Below are 23,241 nucleotides of genomic sequence, written 5' to 3'. Positions count from 1 at the left end.
TATGTGGCAATTAGGATCGTTTCAGACACCAGAAGTAACATTTTAAAAACTGTGCCTTAAGGAGATAGACCATTTTTAGTGCAAAAAGAAAAAAAGATTAACTATGCCCTCAGACCTGATGAAAGGCCGGGCCTAGTCACTTTGAAAGCGATAGATTTAGCATCAGGCAGTTGGTCAACAGAGTCAGCACCCACATTCTCTTCTTGCCGCTCTTTCTTTAGCTGTCCAGGGTATCCAGGGGCTGCCTGTTTACTTGGGAGCTGCACATATCAGGACAATTACTGCACCTAGCCTTCCTGGCCCAGTTAAAGTGATTTTGAAACTTCTCTGGTGCTCTGTGTTAGATTGTGGCCAGTTTCTGCCAGGGAGTGGGCAGGAGGTCTTCCTCCTGCAGGTGTTTTTATGGGTATAGAAATGCCCCTGAGAGGCCTGAGGTTGCTTCACCCACCTCTTGAATTCTGTTGCATGTAGAGATGAGTTCCCTGAAGAGATTTGATTTCCAAACTTCCCTGGAAATGATAAGCCACATGTAGCAGGGGCCCCGAAAAACCACCAAAAAGATTGACAGAATTCATGTAGGATTATCTCATCTACTTGACTCATAAAAGCTGAAGCTAAGCTACTTGCCTACTTGATTTATGGTTATTTATTAATGTCAGATTAGAGGCAATTTTTTAACCCCCACCTTTTACCAAGTGCACTAGAGTCACCTGCCTGAGTGACTCCAGTTTACTTGGTGGAAGGACTCTTGTCACAAGACTGGGTTTGTTACAATGTAGCATTTTGACCATCTTTCAGTGTATTTCTGGACATTAGTTCCCTTTGTTCATTACTTTTATAGATTGAATTCTCTAGACAAGGACATTAAGGCCTGGAGAAGTCACCTGTCAGTGGGTCTGGGATGATAGTTGCTCTGTCCTTCTACTCTGCCCCATGTTGCCTTAGCAAGGAGAAAAATTCCCCCATTTTGTGTTGGGGAGAAGTATTAAAAATTGGACTCAAGGTCTATGTGACATTATATGAGACACCCTTTTGTATTCCAGTGTACCTCTTTAAGCATCTTGTAGCCAAGAAGTCAATGCAAGGAAAACTTGGGAGTAAGTAGTCTCTCCCTATATAAAGTTGCGTGGAGACAGTGGTTATTTTATACAATTTACAGAGCTTCTTGTTCCCCCCAGTGGGTGGATGGTATTCTTCCTGAAAAGTAAACTTTAAGCTGGATTCTACGCCTGGCTTCAGATGTAACCATGTCATTCAAAAAATATATATCTTTCCTTTCGTCCAAGAGTCCCACTCTGGCCTTTGGATCGTAGTTGGTGGTAGTGATGGTGTGTTGTATGTTTTCAGTAAGGTATACTTTTAGGGAAATGGCAAAAATAGATGTACTTTCAGTTAAAATTTTATTGCTTTTGAACATATAAACAGCAAATATTTGTTCTTTGTCTCCAGTGGGCTATGTGCTGTACAAAAGGAAATCAGGCATGGGTTTTCTTTGTAAATAAGCAAGGTACAAATCAGCAAAGGATCCCTAATGACGATGATGGGAGTAACATTTACTGTAGGCCTGGTACTGTGCTAAGGACTTTATATGCATTATCCAGTTTAATCCTCAAAATCCTGTGAGTTAAGTATTATTATACCCAGAGACGTTATGAAACTTGCCCAATGTCACACAGCTAGTAAATGGTAGAGCCCAAGATCTGAACTCAGGTTTGATTCCAAAGCCCTTGTCCTTACAACTGTGCAAGCTGCTGTTGCACAAATTTAGTACCCAACATCAGAAGCCTCAGTCTTCCCAATGGAGCAAAGCAGCAGGAAAGCCCCTCTGAAGTCTCTGTCAGAATTCATTTTTGGAAACCAGGTAGTATTAAGACTCTTTTCATAACTTGTATTTTATAAGTTATTTTATGAGTATAGTTTTCAAGTGTCCTGGTTGCCTCAGAGGAAAACACATCTGTAAGCTTCTGCCCAAGTCATGATTATTTATAATTGATGCTTTTGGAAATATTTTCATTCTATCATTTTGCTGAACATGAATTTAGAAAACCATAACAATTCAGTAAGATGACATGATTAGCAATCCCCTGAGCTTGGTTGCTGTGTATCCCATCAGTGATTTGGTTTCAAGACTTACAATAAAAAGGGAGAAGATTATTGGCAAAACTAGTTAGGAGCTTATTCATTTGCCATTGGGGAGTGAAAATGTTTTCTTCCCCATCTGCTCTTTCATCGGAAGTGGAAATGAGGGTGGGTATCTTTTGAAGTACGTCTGTGGTTTGGTTTTAGATTCTGCAGGGTATCATTTCATTAGTTCTGTACAATAAAACCATCATCTCAGTATAAGTTTCCATTATAGGACCAGTGAAATGATATTAAAATTGAGAAAAAGTGGTCTAAATATTTTAGTCAATGCCTTATTTAATAAGTTTTCTAGAGAAGACATACAGTGCCTTTACCTCTTGATTTCCCCCATGTGTATGGTGACATGCTTTGTTCAGTAATTTTTTTTTCTCATTGCTCTTACCATATCCTTGGAGTTCTAGTCATTTTCACCAGGCCATCATTTACAGGAATCACATAAAAATTAGAGCTAACATATTTAGATCTTTCAGAAGTTTCATAATTATTTTTTACTAGGACAGAGATTATTATTTTGTTCATTGCTAGACAAAACACATAGTATTTTCAGAGCAATGTCAGTATCTTACTGGCCTTGCTTTAAATAATGACTAACCTTTTCTTACTAAAATTTTTACACAAATTCTTTGCAATTAAATAAAACTTTGGAAGGACTAAAATTGGTGGAAATGATTAAGTACCAAAGTATATCATGATGTAGAAAATTGTGATTTAGTGTTCTATTATTAGAACCCATTATCTGAAGCATGTGGCATATACTAATTTATGAAGCTATATATCATCATGACAATAATAACAATAACAACAATGGCTTCCATTTATTGAATATTTACTATGAACCAGGCACTATGTTAAATACCTTACATTGATTACCACATTTAATCTCATAACAATTCTAAAAAGATAGATGTTATTTTACTTATGAATAAATGAAGCCCAAAGGTACACAGTGTCAAAGTCAGAATGTGCACCTGGTGTTATGTGAACTCCAAAGCTACCCTATAGTATAAGGAGAGAAACGAACACAAGTCCTTATTCATACTCTTGTATATGAATAGTTTCTTAAAAGAGCAGGCTACTTGACCATTTCCAGCCATTTTAATTGGAGACATATCTTATGTGATTCTTATCAGTCCAGATGAAAAGTAGCAATACAAAAGAATATGAGGGGTAAGATTAGCAAATACTGAGTGGAATCCTGCAATATCCGATCATCGCTGCAGAGTAACTGGAGACTCACGAGCCCAGTGGACACACAAAGAACTTAAAAGGTTGTCTTTGCTAATAGAGTACTTAGTTTCTTTACCTGACCTTGCCATCTTTCTCCCCTCGCAGCCCTCAATTAAGCTGCCATTGGTACAGGATTTATAATGTGTCACTGGTCCATTCAAGAGACAGTGGCAGAGGTGTGGCTGAAAAGCTGGATAATAAAAAATGGAGATGATTTCCATTTCTGTTCACATCAGGGTGGCAACAAAACCATCGCTGGCTCTTGGTTCAGACCAACATAGTCCATCCGGCTAGATGCGTATTTCAAGCACTGAATTGTGCACTAAATGCCTGTGCCCTTTTCAGAAGGGATGTTTCCTCTGAGTACCCAAGATGCTCGCAGTTTCTACCCACGATGGGAACACCCAAACCTCGGAAAATGATTGTGGTGTTAACCATGTTATAAATTTCCAGAAGTTAATCTGTATTTATTCTTCCTTTAGGTTTCCAAACAATAAGGTAGATTTTATGAATGAGAATTGTTTAGGAAAAGAATAGTTTCTTAACTGTACTAAATGTAAAAATATTGTATGTCAGTGGACCATGTAAATTAAGTAGTTTTAGAGTCCTTTCCAGAAATTTAAAATCTTATGAACTTTATTTTATATAGGTAGGATTATGTTAATTTGTGTTTTAAATTCTTAGTGAGACTTTTGTTAGAATTTAACTAATTTAAAATAAGAATATTTCTTTAGAGATGAATCTTATTCCTGTTTTATACATTTGTAAATAAAACTCTGACTTTTGAGTTAATAAGTGAAGAAGCTACAGATAACCAAATTTTAAGTTATTACTTGTATCAGGACTAGCAATATCTTAGGTTGTGGATATAATTTTAAAATTTAAAGTCTGATAAATTGTGTATGTGTGCATCTTAATTGTCTCAGTCCCAATTTACTCAGCATTTAGAAAGAATTGATTACCGTTTTAAACTCTGAAAAAAGTCAGCCTGTTTCCTCAGTTTTCTGAGTTTTGAATGATTGATAGGCCTTGCCAGATATTCTGGCCTAAAGATAAAGTTGGTGAAAGTCAGAGCTTGGGTTTTCCTACCTATGTATTTATCAGTCTTCTCCTAAACCACAGTCTGCCTTTTGATAGCTCTAATAATTAATTTGGTCTTCTGTCTTTTTCTTCTCCCCTCCCACTCCCTTTGCCCTGTCTGTTCACAGGTTATCTTGACGAATCAAATTACAACCCATCTGAGTGGAGCCCTGGCTTCTCAGGCAGACCTGGTGTCTCCAGCTGATGATTTGTCCCTGTCTGAAGGTAAGAGATCTATCCTAGAGAGGCTGAAACTTGACACTGACATACAGCTCCACTGCCTCTCTGCCTCCTGTTGAGAGCTGGGAGACATGGCTAATAGGCCCTGGCCAGTGAACCCAGCTGGAGCCTGATGATTTAGGCTCGCCCGCCTTTACCAGCATCTGATCTCTTGTATTTGGAGTGTCTCTTGCCCTGTCTCTATAAATCAGCTCCATCTGAAGGCTTGTCACTCCTCTGTGGGTTGTTTCAGATCCTTAGTATGATGGGTGGTGAACTGCTGAATGACTTTGTTTTTGAGACTAATGCTCAAAGGTTGGCTTTACCAGTGGTTCCATAGCAATTTAGCTCTTTGTGCTGAGTTGCTTGGGACTGGCTAAAAGTATACCCCAGTTTCATGTGCTGGAGATATGGGATTCCTGATCAGCCTTACAGAAAGATTAAGAAAAAATCTCCACATTGGTAAATCTGCAAAATTTTCTCCACCATCCCCTGCTAGCAAAGGTCAGGCTGGCTATGGTTTTGATGGCAATAAGCTTTATGCAGCTGGGGGAATTACACCAGCAAGCCAGAGCATGGTTTCTAGTTTTATTGAAAGTTCTTACTTGACATTTCTGACTTCTTCTCATTGTAGTCTAATTGCTTTCAGGCAGAATGCTAGGGGCCTGGGTAGATGTGCATAGCTCTTCCAGGCCTCTCTTCCCTTTCCACTTTCTAAGAATTGTTCATGGTGGAATATAGGGGACTTTTGGGCCTAGCATGGCTCCTGACTGACTGCTCAGGTGGTCTTCTGTGGATCAGCCCTGGTTTTTGGTCTCAGAAACTGCAAGAACCACACTTCTGCTTCTTGGTGGTATCTTTCAGTGTGAAAACGAATGACATTTATTAAAATGCTTTGTGTACCCTCTTTTTACATTCAGTGACACGTTATCATCCCCCCATCCAACTGGGCTATAAACTGGAATCATCTAGAATTCCTCCCTCAAACTTCATTCATCATCAAGTCTGTTTAGTTCTTTCCACATACATCTTTCCTTTGTCCTTCTTTTTTATAATTTGTGTTGTGATCAGCTGACTTATTAACTCCCCACTGGATTATTTTAATAAAATCCAGAATGGCCTTCCCAGCTCTAGCCTCTGCCATTTCCATTCTGACATTGCTAAATTACACTTCCTAAGCCCGACTTCTTTCTGCTGTGTCACTCTCCTACTCAGAAATCTTGGAACTGTTTTTTTCTGAGAATAGGCTAAAATCAGTGAGCCGATTTAAAAATATTCAGGGATTTGTTACCTTGAAATTAGCCAGGGTGAAAGTATTTACGCCATGGAAATTAGCAAATGCTAAAAATCAGATTTTGGGGGGGGGGTGGGGGGGACAAACAGTTTCCAGATAGGGCTAATGCTTCTTAACCCTTCATAGTCTGTCCTTTCTTTCCTATTCAATCTTGGTTTCTGCCAATACCTTATGTGATGCTCCCAATACCAAGTGTGCCTATCTTCTGCCTGTCCTTCCCCACTCCCAGCTCCATGCCTCTGCAGAGACAGCTCACCCTATCTAGAATAGTGTTTTTCTTTTTCACTTCTACTGCTTTTTCTCTTCCCAAATGCACTCCTTCAAGGGTTATTTAAAGACTACCTCTTCCACGAAACTTCCTTGTCATATTCTCTCTTTCTGCTCTGAGTCCTCTCTACCTACTCAGCTATATAAAGAAAAAGTCTAGAAAAATTAATCTTTCATGTTTTTCTGACTAAATTGGCAGATTTTTAAGGGTACAGACTATGTCATATTCTTGTTGTATCTGTGTTGTGCCCCAGTGACTACCAGAGTTCTAGGCACATAGTGGGCAGTAAATAAGTGCTGAATGAATATCATAGCAAATACTTCAGAAGAACAGTGATCATGAGAATCACATAAAGCACCTATGAACATCATTAAAACTTGTTATGATTATTACACACATGGGGCGGAACACGGGGAATAAACCAGCCTAATGGGTACTATGAACACTATTTAGGTAAGGGGCACACCCATAGCCAGGACTCAAGCACTACAAAAATGATCCATTTAACCTAAAATATTTGTACCCCCTTAATATTTTGAAATAAAAAATTATTACACACACACACATATACACAAAAGCACACACTTACTTAGCTCTGAGGAGATAGAAGAGAGTATCTTGCTTCCTTGTTTGAAAACCAATAAGTAATAATACTTTTCTTTGCCTTGACTTCTTGGTTTATCTTAAGCAAAGATGAGGAACAAAACACATACAAAAGAAATTGCTTTGGGGCTCTAGTATAACTGCTATAAGAAAATGGTAAAGTTGTGTTCATAGCAAAGGAAGAGTTACCAGTTTATCCTTAGACAACTTTACCTTATTATGAAATCCAAAGGAGAATGGAAACAACTGGTTTTTCTAGATCTTTTTCTTATATAGCTGAGCGGGTAAAGAGGCTGTAGAAATTTTTTTCCTGAAGTCTATAATGAAGCTTCTTACCAGTAAATTAAAATGGAAAAATTTCTTAGAACATTTATACCTATTCAAATACATTGCAGTGGTTGTTAAGTCCTGTGATTAATATATATACACATATTTATCATATATGCATGTATTGCTTTGTTGTTGTTTTAAGCATTCGTTGTATCAGCTTTGCATTGTGTTATTAACTGTAATCTTAGGCAAGTCTTTTGATCACTTTAGGCCTCAGTTTCTTCTTCTGTTAAATGACAGGTTGAATGAATAGAAGATTTCTTAAGTCTTTTCTAGCTCTGACATATAAGATCATGGTGGGGGGATGGGGTCTGAAGATCTGGAGCATTTACCATTGGTGGGGTTTTAATTCTGACTTATAGAGTAGGAAGAATGACCATGAACTGATGTTGCCCTAAGATTAAACTTAATAAAAATGATCTTCAGAAATCTTAGCACTGGTACTTTGGTACACCTATTATAGAAATGTGTGCAGGCTGGGTGTGGTGGCTCATGCCTGTAATCCTAGCACTCTGGGAGGCCCAGGTGGGATGATCGCTTGAGCTCAGGTGTTCAAAACTAGCCTGAGCAAGAGTGAGACCCTGTCTCTATTAAAAATAGAAAAATTAGTGAGGCATCATGGCGAGCGCCTGTAGTTCCAGATACTTGGGAGGCTGAGGCAAGGGGATAGCTTAAGCCAGGAGTTTGAGGTTGCAGTGAACTACGATGACGCCAATGTATTCTACAGGGCAACAGAGCGATACTGTTTCCAGAAAGGAAAAAGAAAGAAATGTGTACAAACCAGTGAGGGTGAAAACACACTGGGCACACTGGGATGAGGATGACTTTGTAACTTTGGTCAATTTGCATAAATCCTAAAACTTCCATTCTCCCAAATGAATGGGATAGTTTGTGAAGGGCCGGCTGCAAATTGGCATGGCACATATGAGGTATTATTTTAACTAAATAGGGAAAATTTAAGGCACAAAGGTCTGGAGCAGGAGCAATGTTGGGAAAGGCCTTGGCCTTTGGGGTCCACTTCTCCTTTCTTTGGCTCTCCTACCTGGGAGCTGTATAACTCAAGAGTGGAATGAAACTGCAATGAAGCGAATTATACCATGATCTCAAGCAGTGAACGTGGGTCTCCTTAATCCAGGCAACAGCCCAGCCACAAATTTAATAAGGGGGGTGCACTGGGGAGCTGCAACAGAAAAACAAAGAACTCTCAACTTTACAAACACTGGGAGGGCAACAGCTGGTCAGCCGAGATTAAAGGAGCGTGAGAGAGCGCCTCCCATCTCCTGACTTCTCCTCCCCCGTAGACATCCCTGCAGCCATCCAGGGCTCTCATTTACAGCCCTGTGCAGATGACCTTGTTCCAGTTAAGATAGGGGCGCTTTTGATCTCAGCAGGGGGATGCTCTGGGCCTGCAGCTGGCAGATATTAATAGTACAGGATCCGTTGGAGTGGAAGAGATCTCTCAGTTGGGCCAGGTCACTCATATTCCCTCCTCTGCGTCAGAGCAGAAGGGACTTCATTTCCCTGAATCGGCCCCTGCTGGATACGCCTCTTAGGTCAACTCAGATCATTTTATCACTGGCTGCTCTTGGCCGCTTGTTCTCACCCTACAACTATTTTCAAGGGGGCACTGTTTAAGCAGTGCCCTCTGTTCTGCAGTTGAAATCTATTACAGGACAGGGGAGACCTTGGGTCTAGCCCATCCCAGTGTGTTTCTCTCCCTTGCTGGTTTGCACACATTTCTGATTGTGTATATACTTGTGTGGCAGAGAGATCAAAAGACAGACAGATGAGACCAGAAGTGTACACAGAGGGAGAAAGGAGAGCATTACAGGGAGGAGAGGCTGTTACAAGTGTACCAAAGTATCAATGCTAAGATTGCTGAAGATCTTTTTTATTAAGTTTAATCTAGGGCAACATCAACTCACAGTCACTCCATAAATCAGAATTAAAACCCCATCGGTGGGTGAATACTCCTGATCTTCAGACCCCCTCCCTGCCATGATCTTATATGGTAGAGCTGGAAAAGACTTAAGCAATCTTCCATTCATCCAATCTGTCATTTAATAGATGATATAGGGGCAGAAATAAGTATTTGTGATTCTATATTCTACATTGTTCTAGACCAGGCACTGTGAGTCAAAGTATTTTCTTCTTCAGTTTTTGTTTTGTGGACAGAAACTCAGCATGTAGACTACTATAGAGTTCAATGATTGGTTGTTGTGACCATTCTGTGGCCAAGGACGTTTCTTAGCCCTTGCTAATTCTTCCTTATGGTCACTGAAGATACTAAGGACTGTTGGACCTCAGTTCTAGGGAACATCTCTTTTCTACTGATCCCATAGTGATCAGCAGGGAAAGGATCTGATAGTCTAACTGGCCTAAGATGCCATATCCTATTCTGAAGTCACCTGGGATTTGAGCAGAAGAACTGGCTGAGTCCTCACTTACTGGGACACAGTTGGTAGATGAGATTAACAGACAGGGACAGTGAGCCCTGTGCGAGACTGAAGCTCTACTCAACCTAGACCATTGGCTTGCTTTCTTCTGATGATTTAACAGAGTAGCAGTTACTTCAGTGTGGTTACATGGCCCACTTCAGGAGTCCCAGATGGCTTTATGGAAAAGAAGACATTATTAGGCTGCCATCCTGGCATTCCCAGCATCTGACGTTAGTATCCTTTTATCTGCATTAATTGTTTTTGATAGATCATAGCACATGGAAACTAAAAATTTAAAGTACATGGATGGGTTGAGGAAAGAACACAAGAAAAAAAGCAGTACTTTCTACTAGAACCAAGAGTGGTTTCCAGTTTAGTGTTGGAAGCCTTTCTATTCTGATTGGAGTTAGGGGAATTGATGGCTGATTTCATGTGCAAGAGAAAGTATTTTGAGATTCATATTCCCTAGTAAGCCATCCTTGCAAAAAGCTGGAGTCCATTTTAAAGATTATATGCAAGTTCGTGGCTTGTGTTCTCTTTTAAAATAAATTCAGCAAGCAAGAGCAGCTCAGAATGGTTGAGGCAAATCAGCGACTCATGGTTGTGAAAGAAGCAGACTTCAAAGCATGGTATGAATTTTCGAGTTTTATTTCCATTCTTGCTTTCCAGCTGGATCTGCTCTGGGTTTACTGCAGGATGTTTGAAAATGTGGCTCCCTGCTAATCTCAGACAGTTGCTATGATCAATGGTTTCTTTCATTTCCGATAAAAAACACTGGTGTTTCTGCTTAAATTGTGTGTACTTTCAGCTTTATTATTATAGTTGTGATTTATTGTCCTGCATTACCCAAATTTGTAGTCTGTTAACCACAGTCTTTAGGGTGGATTGGTGAAGTTAACAGAACCTTCTCCATCGTTTAGCTCCAAGGCCCTTCACAGCCCAAACTCAAACGGAATGCTCATTGGTTTGTGTAGGACCATGTACAAATGGGCATGGGTGGAACAGCTTTAAAAATCCACTCCTCAGGGGGATGGTGTCGGTTGGCTGTAATTAGTGCTTTGAAAACATATGGTATCACCATGTGACTACAAGGTTAATATTAACAACTGTGGTCAACATTGGTAACATTAGCATTTCCATGGTATTTTTAAATGTCTTAAAATGATAAATTTCTTAATCCACCTCAAGCAACTGAAGCATGAAGGAGAGAAGGAAATTGCTCAAAGGCCACACAGTAAGTGAGAGGTGGTGCGCCGGGAACCGAAGTCAGAGCCCCTCCCGTGAAATCTTAGATTTGGACACTGCTGCCTCTTAGGAGTGAGTTTTGGATAAAAATGTATAAGTGTCCTGGTGACCTTTCAGTTTTTGATTCCAAAGCCACAGGCATATATCAACACATAGAACTTCACATGCCTCTATTCACAAGGGGCCGCACTCCTGCCCTGTTCTACCCTCCCTGGTATTCAAGAATCCATGGCACTTGACTGGGAATATGTGACTTCCAGCAGCTGTTTAGATGTCATGAAAAGCCTAATTTATAGAAAAAGATTAAAAGCACCAAAAAATGTGTGATGTTTGGCTAAAGAAAGCCTAAATATTATGTGAGGTAGGGAGGCTAGAGTTGAGAGGAGATGGGCACAACCTACAAATGTCAGAAAAACTATAAGTATCAAAAGGGAGAGGAACTTGTGGAGAATTTTCAGCAGAGAGGCCAGGGGGCAATATAACCATGGCTGAGAGATCAAAAGGAGAAAGGGAACATGAAAGTCAACCGCCAGGAAGTGCTTCTTGGTCAGGAGAGCTCTGCTTTGCTGGTGCTAGTTCGACAAAGGAGACACATTAGAAGCACAAGGAGTGTTACAATCAACTTAGACCAGAGCCAGAGAGTTTTCTTTGGGGAGCAGTCCATGAGACGGTTCGTGTGAGAGCTGGGCTAGATGATTTGAAAGTATTTCCCCCTCACCTTCAGACCTCTTTACCATCTAGGATTTACTGTCTAACTTCCCAGATCTGCACTGTTCCTGTAAAGGTCTCAGTGTCAGGAAGGGTGAGAACACCAAAGCAGCTTTGTCAGTTGCATCAGCTAGAGACATGACAGGGCCAAAAGCCCACAGAATGGGATGCCAAGAGGCAGCATGATCCTGAGGCCTTCAGGTTGGAAGGATTCTCCAAGAAGAGATCCTTGTTTGCCATCATTGCAGAAAATTCTATCCCAATAGAAAATTCTATCTATTCTAGGCCAGATATTGTAAAGAAGGAAAGAATGGCTGGTTTTTAGGAGTGGTGTCCATGGCATAATTTAGTTGGTATTGTAATGTGGCATGAAATACTTTCAGAATTCATTTGTGATATTTACTTGGATTTGGGAAGGATTATAATGAGGTCTGGCAAGGTGGTCTGGCCTCAGTATGGTCCAGCTGAGGAGTGATGTCCATCCATTCCAAAGCCACATGCTCAATCAAAGAAAATGAACAATCTCCCCGGATAGAGTAGGACTGTCCTTCGATCAAAAATATGGAGTGATTGTGTTTGTCCTCCAGAACCTTTATTCCAGTGGTTCTCAAACTTTAGCATGCATCAGAATCGCCTGGCAGGCTTATTAGTACACACATTTCCGGGCTCCTACTCCCAGAGTTTCATTTGAAATCTTTAAAGGTAAAGCCCAGAAAACAAATATCAGTGAAAAGTGGTTGCCAGAGCCCAAGGGGTGGATCCAAGGCGCAGCCAGGAAGAACCTCCTTGCTCCTTTGGGGACCAAACTAGAACTGAGGGAAATAGGTATCCTTTGACTAGATAGTACAAAATTAAGATAAACCAACAGAAAATCCTGTCTTAAGTCATTAGTCTCTTTTGCTCATTGCTGGATCCCCAGAGCCTAGAATAATATTAATAGTTATAGCCTGGCAATAATAGTTAATAAATATGTGACGAATGAACAAGGTACCTGCAGCTACAAGAATTATTTAAAGCTTTAGACCTGTGTTCACTTAAAAGAAGCATGAAACTGCCATTGTAATTTTTCTCACCAGCACATCATGTATGCTCCAAAACACAGCTTTGGCTGTGTCCTTGCACTAACTGTGTGTGATAAATGGCACTAGGCAGTGCAGAGAAGGTGTCAGGAAGGAAAGAACAGAAGCCTAATAACCTCAGCATTTGAAGGAGAGATCTTCCACATTCATACAAGGGTGGTGACAGAAGTAGTTTGGTCTGATATGCAATAAGGACATTTATTACGTACCTAGTGTCTACTAGGTCATGTCCTAGGCAGGTGCTGGGGATACACAGACAGAGCTACAGTCCCTGCTCTTTGGGAAGCTTACAGTCAAGTGGCGAGGGAGGGTGGGGGACGAGTAAACCAAGTGTGCTTGCCATGATGCCGCTGGGTTCAGGATACTGCTGGGGGAACACGTAGGTTCAATCCTGGTTTGAGGATGGGGCCTCTCTAGGAACTTTACAACAAGGAGACATGGGAGCTGGATCTAGAAGGATCCATAGCAGCTCCTAAGTGGACAAAGAGAAGGGGAAGCTGCTCCTGGCAAAGGGAGAAGCCCCTGTTATGGATGCAGGCTCAATGTAGAGGTAGGCATGGGCCAGATTGTGAAAGGTCTTATCCATCATGCTAATCAGTTTGAATTTTTTCCTGAGGGTGATGGGGAGCCATTGAAACAGGGAAGTGAGGGGATCATTTTGCAGTTCAAAGAGATTTTTCAGGCAGTAATTTACAGGTTAGAGGGGATGGAGATGAAACTAGAGAACTTAGATTTTGATCTCTTTGAGGGGAATCACTTTTGGGTGGGGTTAGCCCTAAACTTTTTTTTTTTGAGACAGAGTCTCACTTTGTTGCCTGGGCTAGAGTGAGTGCCGTGGCGTCAGCCTAGCTCACAGCAACCTCAAACTCCTGGGCTTAAGCGATCCTACTACCTCAGCCTCCCGAGTAGTTGGGACTACAGGCATGTGCCACCATGCCCGGCTAATTTTTTCTATATATATTTTTAGTTGTCCAGATAATTTATTTCTATTTTTAGTAGAGATGGGGTCTCGCTCAGGCTGGTCTCGAACTCCTGACCTCGAGTGATCCACCCGCCTCGGCCTCCCAGAGGGCTAGGATTACAGGTGTGAGCCAGCCCTAAACTTCTTAAAGCGATGAGAGGTTTATAATAAGTTTTAACCATTCTAAGGTCCTGGGTGGCCAGGTCTGGTTTTGATTTCCCATCTTATCAACCTAGGAGAAATTTCTTGGGTTCTCCAGGCTTCTGAGTAACATCAGGTGAGCCCTTCGTTTATCAAGGTGCCTTATAGTTAGTAGGAATGTCAGGCTATCTGTAATTCCTTGCTAGGAGGTAAGAGAAAATGGCAAATGATTTATAGTACTAAATGGCATTATGGAAATAAATACATCTTTTATGTTCCTTTTGCTGATGATTACAATAATAATATTGAATGCCTACTATGCTTCAGGCACTGTACTAAGCACAAAAGAACTCAGCAACTTTGTGGGGTTCAATTATTACCCTCATTTTAGAAACAAAGAAACTGAGGCACTGAGTACTTCCATAACTTGCTGATGATTACATACATGGTGGTTAGTGGGGATTTGAACCCAGAGAGTCAGCTCCAGAGTCTGTGCTCTTGACTGGTACACTATACTCAGCTCTTCAAGATGATCATAAAACTACCTCAAATAGAGCTTATGATCACATATTTCTGTCATTGTCAGAGTTGAGAGGGTTTCACGTGTCAATATAATTATGTTGTTTCTTTGTATGCATGCTGAAGTCTCTTTACAGACAGGCATTAGAGAGGCAGTGTGTTTTCAACAGAAGATAGAGCACTGCATTTGGAATTGGGAGACTTGTGTTCAGGGATCAGCTCTGCCACAAACCGTCTGTGCTGCTGTGAGCAAGTCAGTTAACTTCTCTGGGCCTCAGTTCCCTCAGCTGTACACACAAGAGATGGGATGGGGCAAAGCCAGTAAGGCCTTTTCAGTTGGCTGCTTCCGTTCATTCTGTCTTCAAATAGTAAATTGATGTGTTCTCTTGTAAGCCTCAGAAAGCCTTCTTTGTTTATCTTTTGAAGATGCACAGAGCATACCTCAGGCTGCACCAACCCTGCTGTGAGCATTTTGGCAACCCCTTTGTCACATTATTATATTGGTTATCCAGAGCAGCAATCTTTTGAATCTACAACCCATCATTTTTTACCATATTACCCCAAAATATGTAAAATCATTATCCTTTAAATATATAGTGTTACTATATTAAGTTGTATAAAGCACACCAGAAATAGAAATTTTGAAAAAATGAGGTAAGTTCTAATACTTTTCTCCCACATCCCATTGAGTCATTATATATATACCTACCTCCGAGTATTGTTCAACTTTCTCCCTTCCTTGTCTTCCTTGCAGAGTTCTTTACTGTCCCAAGAAGAGTGACACTTAATCCAAAATTTGAGCATTGGCTCCATTCATTCAGCTGTTTATTCATTTAGTCGTTTATTAATTATGGAGCACCTTAAAAGTGAAATACTTGCTGGAGGTAATAACAATATCAGGTTTGGCTCCTGCCTGATATTGTTATATCAATATATAAACATAAAGGCTAATTCTAATTTTTGTCAGCTTTATCTGGTTGGAACCCTAGAATTCCTGCATACTGTAATGAAGCTAAATCTTACACCTAAGCTAGCTATATGAGTTGCACTACAGTGGACAGAACAGGAAAAGATAAGAAAACAAGGAAAGGCTAGAAAATGAGACCCTTTCACATGAAACCATTGAAGTCACACTGTAGCACAGCACCTAGTAAATTGCAAGGGTGAGGAGGCAGATTTTTAATGTCAGAGGCATCCACAGAAAGGAGAGATCAATGTCATCTTTGTGATGGTAGCTTGGACCACCATCTTAGGATATCAGGGCAGAAATAGGGTGGACGCCCAGACTGGTCTGTCCTGAATCGCAGTGTATGCAGAGCCCTGAGTATCGGCTAACAGACAGCCTCCATCACTGAGTTAGACCCACTCATAATGTGGCAGGCTGTGAACCAGTACCATGTTTCACTGAGAACTTGCCAGGCTAGCCAAGGTAGTTTGGTGTAGCTTAGCACCTATAGTGGGTGACTGTTTTTCTTGGCCAGCTGTTTATGTGCACCACATCAGATAAGCTGCCACTTGGTTCCTATGCTTTCTCCAGACACAGACAATTAAGTACATCCTGGTGGAATGGTCATGTTAGGGAACCGGGCTTTCCTGTGCTGATCATCTTGGTTTCCTGCCCTCCAGGGCTAGAGTTTGGAGGCGCTATTGAAGCAGCCTTGAGAAAGCTGTTAACCCTTGAAAGTTTAGCTCTTCATCACCAAGTATATGAAAATCTGGTTTGTAGCCAAAGTCTTACCCCCTAGGACAGTTTTAAATAACTATCAAAATCATGATTTAATTAACTTCCCCCTCCACTTAGAATTGGCTTAGAGAGGTAGGAGATTGCAATTCACAGGTCCTTTGTGTTCCTGTAACCAACTTGCACTCTCAAGTTGAGGTAATCACCTTGTGCTTCTCAGTTTATTCATCCATGACCTGGGCTAAAGTTGCCCACATCTCTGGTGAAATTCACAAATGAAACCTCACCTACTTGGGTTCCAGATTTTGTGAGAAGTCGTTTTTCTTCATGCACATGAAAAAATCAGCTGGGACCAGCATGATTAATTCTAGACACGAATTACAACAAGCCTAAGCTGAACAGCTCTCTCAGGGGAAGTCATTTAAAATTGGTATATGTGACCCACTGTGGCCTTTGACTAATTTGCATTGGGAGCCATGATGGGCATGGAGGAATCATAGTCTTGTTGGCCTGTTGATAAACATTCATTCCTGCAATTCTAAGTGTACCTGGAATTTGTGAGAAGTACATATTGGAGAAATCTTTGGAAATAAATGAGTTAGTAATGCTCTCTCTTTGGGAAGAGGTAGTTACATGGTGAAAGTGAGATTCCAGTGGGAAGGGCCTGGCAGAGAATGAGCGGGAGAGTAGGTGTTGATCTCTGGAGGGCAGGTTATGGTGTGTCAGGCAATGAGTTGCACCATGAAGAAACGAGTCTAGAAAGGCGAGGAGACTCATGAGAAAGGAGGTGACTTCTGTTGACAAGTCACTGTTGTTCAGACTCAGTGGGGATGAGAAAGGAAATCCAGAAACCTACATGACAGCTCCTCTTAGATTGGATGAAAATATTGATATATTTTTTTTCCTAGCTGGAATTTGACAGGGTCAGTTCATGTCTGGGTTTTCAGCACTTAATACAGGGCCCTTTTGTCTTAGGAGGCGGCTGGACTGGTTTTTCCTCCAGGCAGGTGCACAGAGGGCGTTTATTGTAGCCTGAAACACAAACACCAAGCCCCTAGGCCTTGATCCACACACTCTCCAGCGTGGCTCAAGGAAATAAAGTGAACAATGTCTCTTGCAACAGGCGAGCACTGTAAATGCCACTCCTGAATGAAATATTTCTTAAAACTTTGTATCCGTAACTTGATCATCTCTTAAAACTTAATTATATGTCAGGGAAAAGGAAGCTATTGGCTCCTCCAGCTGTCCAGGTTGAGCGAGAGCACACAATGGAGCATATCCGATTCTCAGCCTTACTTAGGTAATCAGATTAATATCTCCTGAATTGAATTTACCCTTTTGATATGGAGTCTTTCAGCTGCCTTGTTTCACATCTCAAATTCTGACAAAGCTGTGCGGCCTTTGAGTAATTTCCCTGAAATCTATATGCGGGAAGCCTGTGCTCTTTCGAGCACTTTTTGGGACTTGTACCAATTAAGTCTGTCTCTGGCACACTTTTAATGGCATGCTTTCCCTTGAGTCAACAACTGCTCCAAAATCTGAGGTCATTTGTTTAATTTAAAAGCAAAGGTTATGGAACAACCATTTCAGGCTTCACCAGCCAAGCCCCTGTGGCTTTGAAAGGGGAGATGAGGCAGGGGAAAGGCTAATAAACTAGATTTCTTATACACAAAATAAATTAATTACTGTGTTTCTGTTAAATCAGTATCAAACCAGGTTTGTCCACACCCTCCCTGCCAATTTACCTCTCCCTTTCTCTTCAAACTTGTCCTCTTCTGAAGCTTTCATACTCATGATTGAGGTTCACCCCCTTACTGTTGTTCTTGCAAAACAAACATCTGGACTGGATTTTTGTCAGCTGGAGTTGAGAGAGAACTGTAAATGATGCAGTGATTTTTTTTCATCCTTATTAAATTTATTTATAGCCAGTCTGAAGCCAGGAAACATGCTAGAGTCCTTGATTGGAGGTTCTCGAGGAATGCACAGTGTATGGTATTTTCCCCCTGTTGTTTTCTAAATAATATCAAGGATAGAATTACATAATCACCAACTTGAGTGTCTTTTTTTCCTGAAGGACACTTCATTAGGACTTTTCGTGCGTCAGAATTCTTCCATTGTATTAGCTTATCCAATATGCCTTCCTTTCTGTCAGTGGGAGAAAAGGAAATGTGACTGGCAAAGTATTTCTGAAAAATTGTAAAGATGGAGAGTGAGTTTCTGGTTGTTCAAGACACAAACCAGTGACATGAATATTTTCTTTTGCCAAAGGAACACAACTTGGATCCTATTCCTACCTCTTCCTCTTAACAACCTTTAAAATCTTAAAGCTGCCAAATCTCCAAGAATCTCATTCATTTTCTCATTATTTAAGATAATTATAGCCTCTACAAGAGCTTAATAAAATAATTTATAAAATATTTTGCTGTGGCCTTGGACTTTATTGAACAAGAATGCCTTGGTGTTTATATAATTATTTAAGAAACAAAACCTTCTAGAGGAGGCTGAGTCAGATGACGATTTCTTGAGGTCCTTTCCCAGTTCTATGATTTGAGATGATTCTTTGATTTTCTTTCACTGTCATTTATATCTGTGTCATTAAAAAAAAGAAGATGACTGTTTGGGAATAAGATTTGCTACACCCATAGGCATTTTCTTCTTCAGAGAAGACACTGTTTAGCTTTCTGCCACCCAAGTCAGTCATCCTCAGCCTGAACAATGGAGCTTAATGTTCTCCATCTTGCTAAGGGTTAGTCTCTGTTGTTGTGAAAGTGAATTGAAACCAAATGCACTATCTATTGGAAAAGCTGTCATTGCTCTCAGCTCATAGACAATATTGAGAGGGAAAAACAAAAGATGGAAAAATCCTTGCTGTAATAGCGTAACACCAGTTATTTCATAATTAGGCCTATGAACATATCTTTGATGCAACATCACTCTATTCTGTGATGTTCCCATGTCTCTTAAAGATGGGTGTTTTATATTTAGCTCTTGGAAATGTTAATAGATTTCTTCATGAGTTATTTTGCTTATGGACTGGGAAAGCTATTCCACAGCAAGACCGTTCATTAACTAAGAAGACATGAAAGATAGCTCTTGTTCCCACCAAGAAAGGTAGCTGTTTCCACCTGCCTGATGGGAAGCATTTGAGGCATACCAGCCACATCAAGTGTGGGTGTCTGCTATCCACTTTTCAGTTATTAAAGTAAAAGCCAAGTTAATGGCATTGGTACCAACAGTGAAATGGGCCATAGAGAGATCATTACTCATCACTGTCATGATTCAAGGCTCTGGATAAGAAAATGGGAGGCCCAAAGGTAAAGATTGTTTTTCAAGTCAAGAAGAAAGGAGAGTCACAGAAAGGTAGAGAAAGGTGAAGGGCTAAGGATGAATCCAGCTGAACATTAAGCAACACTGCATCTCCCAAGATCATAAAGCCAAATAGTTCCTGCTAGATTTAGCTTTTATTATTTTTGGAGATGAAAATCACATGGAGGATAAAGGAGAAGACTGGGGCCATGGAGTTCCGAGTCTGTACTTAGAACCTCCCACAGTATTTTAATGGTAATAATAATGATCACTTTTATTAAATCTCCCCAAAGAAATGTCTTTAAATGCCGTATTATTTGCCATAAACATTCCAGCTAATGGTAGAGGATGCATGTCTGCCAAAGATGTGTCAAGTGAATTGAGACAGCGCCGCTGGTATTGGACACTGACAGAGTTAGTTCCTCCAACCAAAAGAAATGAGTAATCATGGGGAAATGGTGATTCTAGCTATGCCACTTAGGGAATTTTAATAGAATGTGATGGTATTATATGTGAAATATTCTTAGACATACCAGGATGTTGTATGTAAATTAACTCAACTGACTGTCATGGGAAATATAATTTGATGAATACAGAAGACTGTTTGTAAGGTGTTATTTGAGTATTATTATTATTTTTAGCATTATTTTGGAGCCATTGTCAGGCATGGACATTCTTTCATTTATATTCTTGTTTTCTATAATTCAAGGCCTGAAAAGCAAATTAGTTTAAAATCAGCCAGTTGCCTGATAGCCAGTACTGAAGAGATTTGTAAAGGCTTGTGTGGATGCCTGCATCTCTCCTGTGTCAAAGTCCTCTTCCTCTGGCAGCTTCGATAGGTGGTGCGGTAGGTGGTGCCGGCCAAAGTGAGATCAGAGGCCCTATGCACTCTAGAATGGAAGAGATCACATCAAAGCTTCCTGCACTGTTTTCCCCTCAGGCACCCAAACCTGATTTTCTCTTATCACCTGATGAATTTTCAACTGTTCTACCTTTTCATCCTCTGTGCTTGTGCTTTGTACAAAGCCACAAAGCCTGTAAACCGCATGACAGATATGATCACAACATTAGGAAAGAACTCCATGCTGTTGTCAGGACCACCATTATAGGTATGAGTGCTTGAGGTGGGACGAGTCAGGCTGGATGTGAGGGGGAAGCAGGGCAGTCTTTTTAAAAAGTAGATCACCTTTCTCTTTAAGGAAAGCTAGTTTGTCTAAAAGCAAATGAAACTCCAGAGGGTGGTGAGCAGCCTTGCTTATTTGCACCAGGTCCCAGCCTCTTCTCTTGCTTTTTTTCATTAGCCCCTTTGGGAGCCATCTCTTCCTCTCTCACAGACTGTCCTGAGATGTTGCAGTGATGGTGCACGCTCTCTTGTGGAGAAAGCTGTGGCCATGTTGTTCTCCCAGCAGGGAGCTCCTGTCTGTCCTCAGACAGCTTATTGGAAGTGAACCTGTTCAGATAGTGGCCTTCCATCCCTTGCCTCTTACTTCCTCATCTCCTGTTTTCCCAACCCTGTATACCTCATCTTTGTATGGATGAAGCTCAGTCTCTCCAGAAAGTTTTTGTGGGTGGAGAGATGCAGAGTAGATTGTTAGTGCCATGTCTACATTGTTAACTGCAGCCCAACATGTAATCTAGTAAAAAAAAAAAAAAAAGAGAGAGAGAGAGAGAGAAAAAAGAAAAGAAAACCAATAAAATAAATTTTAATAGACTACCCCTAGGCAGCTTTGTCTGAAGAGGAAATCATTGCAAGAAAATGAGACTTAATAAGTCGGCCATTTGGGAAGCAGGCAATGGCTATTTTAAAGGCTTGAAGTTTTAACATATGTGTATGCCTTTTTCCCCTCATCTCTTGCAAATAGATAATGGTTTACATCAGGAGAAAATTCAGTAAAAAAGCCTTTTTTTTTTATTTCCAGGAAATCTGGCCTCTGTGTTTTTGCAGCCAGTGATAAATGACAATGCCACCAGCAGTGACCTAGGACATCCTGAATTCTTGCTCTTATGAAGAGCTTGCATTCTCTTTTCAAAGGGTATCCTGTTCCTATCACAATTCTCATGTTATCTCGGCTCAAGATCATCTTTTTTACTTCTGTTATCATACTTAAAATAGCACCACTGCCATTTAGAATACTCTGCCCATAGATGCTGATATAATTTGTGGGGAGGGCAGGATTTAAAGAGAAGGTAACTGGATATTGGCCCCAAACATACTGTAGTTCGGCACATAGACCTGTTGAAACTCAGCATTATTATTTCAATTCATGTTGCACATATCAAACAAATATTATTTTGTTCTTTTTTGGGGGGAGAACTGAGTGCCCTTTATCTATAAAGGTCCGAGTCCATATAGAATCGTAGCATAATGGAGGAGAAATGTGTGTGTGTGTGTGTGTGTGTGTGTGTGTGTGTGTGTGTGTGTGTGTGTATGTGTGTGTGTTTTAAAGTGCTGGTGAAAGGTGTATGTTATAAACAGAGAAGCTGTTTCTGATTATGAACATTGATTCAGTTAGTCCACACTGACACCACCTCAATAAGTGGGAAGAGCAACAGGCAGTTCCCTGGAGCCTCTCAGTTGCATTATAACCTTGCCATGTTCAAAGCAGAATGTAGAGCTGATCCACTATTCTGCTCCCCTGCTGCCTTCCGGTTTAAAATGCACTGCACACTAAAATCCAGAGGGAGAAGACTCTATTGCTTTACTTCTGTCCCATCTAGGCATCCAGGCAAGGGTGGTAGGAAGGGTCACTCCTCACAAACCATGCAGATCCCTCCTCCCCAGTCTTAAACTCGTTGTCATCTGAGGGTGGCTGGGTCAACAAGTACAGCCCTCCTTTTTTCCCTGAACCAAGGCAGCTGGACTTTCAAGGAAAAAATAATATAGCCCAACTCTGGTAATCACTCAAATAATTCTCAAAGCCTGATTAAACTAGAATGTCTTGTCCACAGTTCCTTTCCATAGTTTATGGATTTGCCAACATAATTATCAGGTTTTTAATGTTTCTCTTTTCCACTGTCTTGTTTTGTTTGGCTCACTTGGTGATGTTATAGCCTTTCTATTTGAAGAGTTAGTGCAAGATAAAATGTTGCTAAGAGCAATTTTGTTAGTATTGAAAATATTAGAAAAGAAATAGAGGGAACAACCATTGTTAACAAAATAGCCTGGTTATAAATATTAATCTTAGAAGAGAATTAAGGCCATTTGGACTATTGATGCAAAATATCTTTGTTTTACCAACCATAGAAAAAGCCCTTGGCTGGGGTGTCTTGAGGAGTTAGAACCTGAGGTGGCCAAGACCAGTGGTTACAGATTTCCAGCATTGTGCGACCACTGAATGATTTTAACTTTCGAAGTTTACCAGGAAAGGGTATGGTATAAATTTTGAGGTCTTCGCTGGCTTCTTATTCAAAACATTATTTCAGTTTCAAGCAGCTGATCACAATTGTGATTGCTGATACCTGGTGAATTCTAATACTCTGCATGGGAACCGCACTACATGCCTTCCCATCTTCCCCTTTGTGAATCTCTTCGCCTTTCAGTGCCTCCAAACTTGGGCCCCAAAGAGGGGTACAACAGCTGAATGTCATTCTCTTGGGCTTTGGCCCAGGCATGCATCTTTCTGGAAGGATGACTGAATCCCATTCTTAAGTCTAAAGTTCCTCTTGATTAGCTGCTCCTTTTGTTTGTTGTTTTTAACGGCATCTCTGTCTTTCGTGGGTAGCTTACAGGGATGTGTTTGAGAGCCCCTTCCAGCTGGGAAGCTGCCCAACTCCCACCAGCTGAGTCGGAGGATGGCTTCCCTTTAGTTCCGCTGCTGCCTGTGGACTACAAGGACTCCACTTCCAGCCCTGGCCACAGTGGCCCTTGTCTGCTGTGCAAACTTGGCTCTCTTCTCTGGGTTTTCATTCTCCAGCCATCTGGGCATTTTGGGCACCCCTCTTATCTTAGTACCTTGGCACTCAGGACCACATGTCATCCTATCATAGAGATGGAAACAAA

The 23,241-nt window shown here is 40.9% G+C and overlaps 1 protein-coding gene across 4 annotated transcripts in view; it reads left to right on the top strand.

Moving 5' to 3' along the window:
• RAD51B (RAD51 paralog B) overlaps positions 1–23,241 on the top strand; it is a 523,185-nt gene that overhangs the window by 360,253 nt on the left and 139,691 nt on the right. For all 4 annotated transcript variants that reach the window (XM_045565121.1, XM_045565112.1, XM_045565135.1 and 1 more), the window contains exon 8: positions 4,578–4,674. In XM_045565121.1, the coding sequence (XP_045421077.1) occupies positions 4,578–4,674 (97 nt within the window). The remainder of the gene's footprint in view (positions 1–4,577; positions 4,675–23,241) is intronic.

The sequence above is a fragment of the Lemur catta genome, chromosome 1 (assembly GCF_020740605.2).
Source record: "Lemur catta isolate mLemCat1 chromosome 1, mLemCat1.pri, whole genome shotgun sequence".
Classification (NCBI taxonomy): Eukaryota; Metazoa; Chordata; class Mammalia; order Primates; family Lemuridae; genus Lemur; species Lemur catta.
Note: the sequence above shows the minus strand (reverse complement) of the source record. Positions and strands in the feature narration are given on the sequence as shown.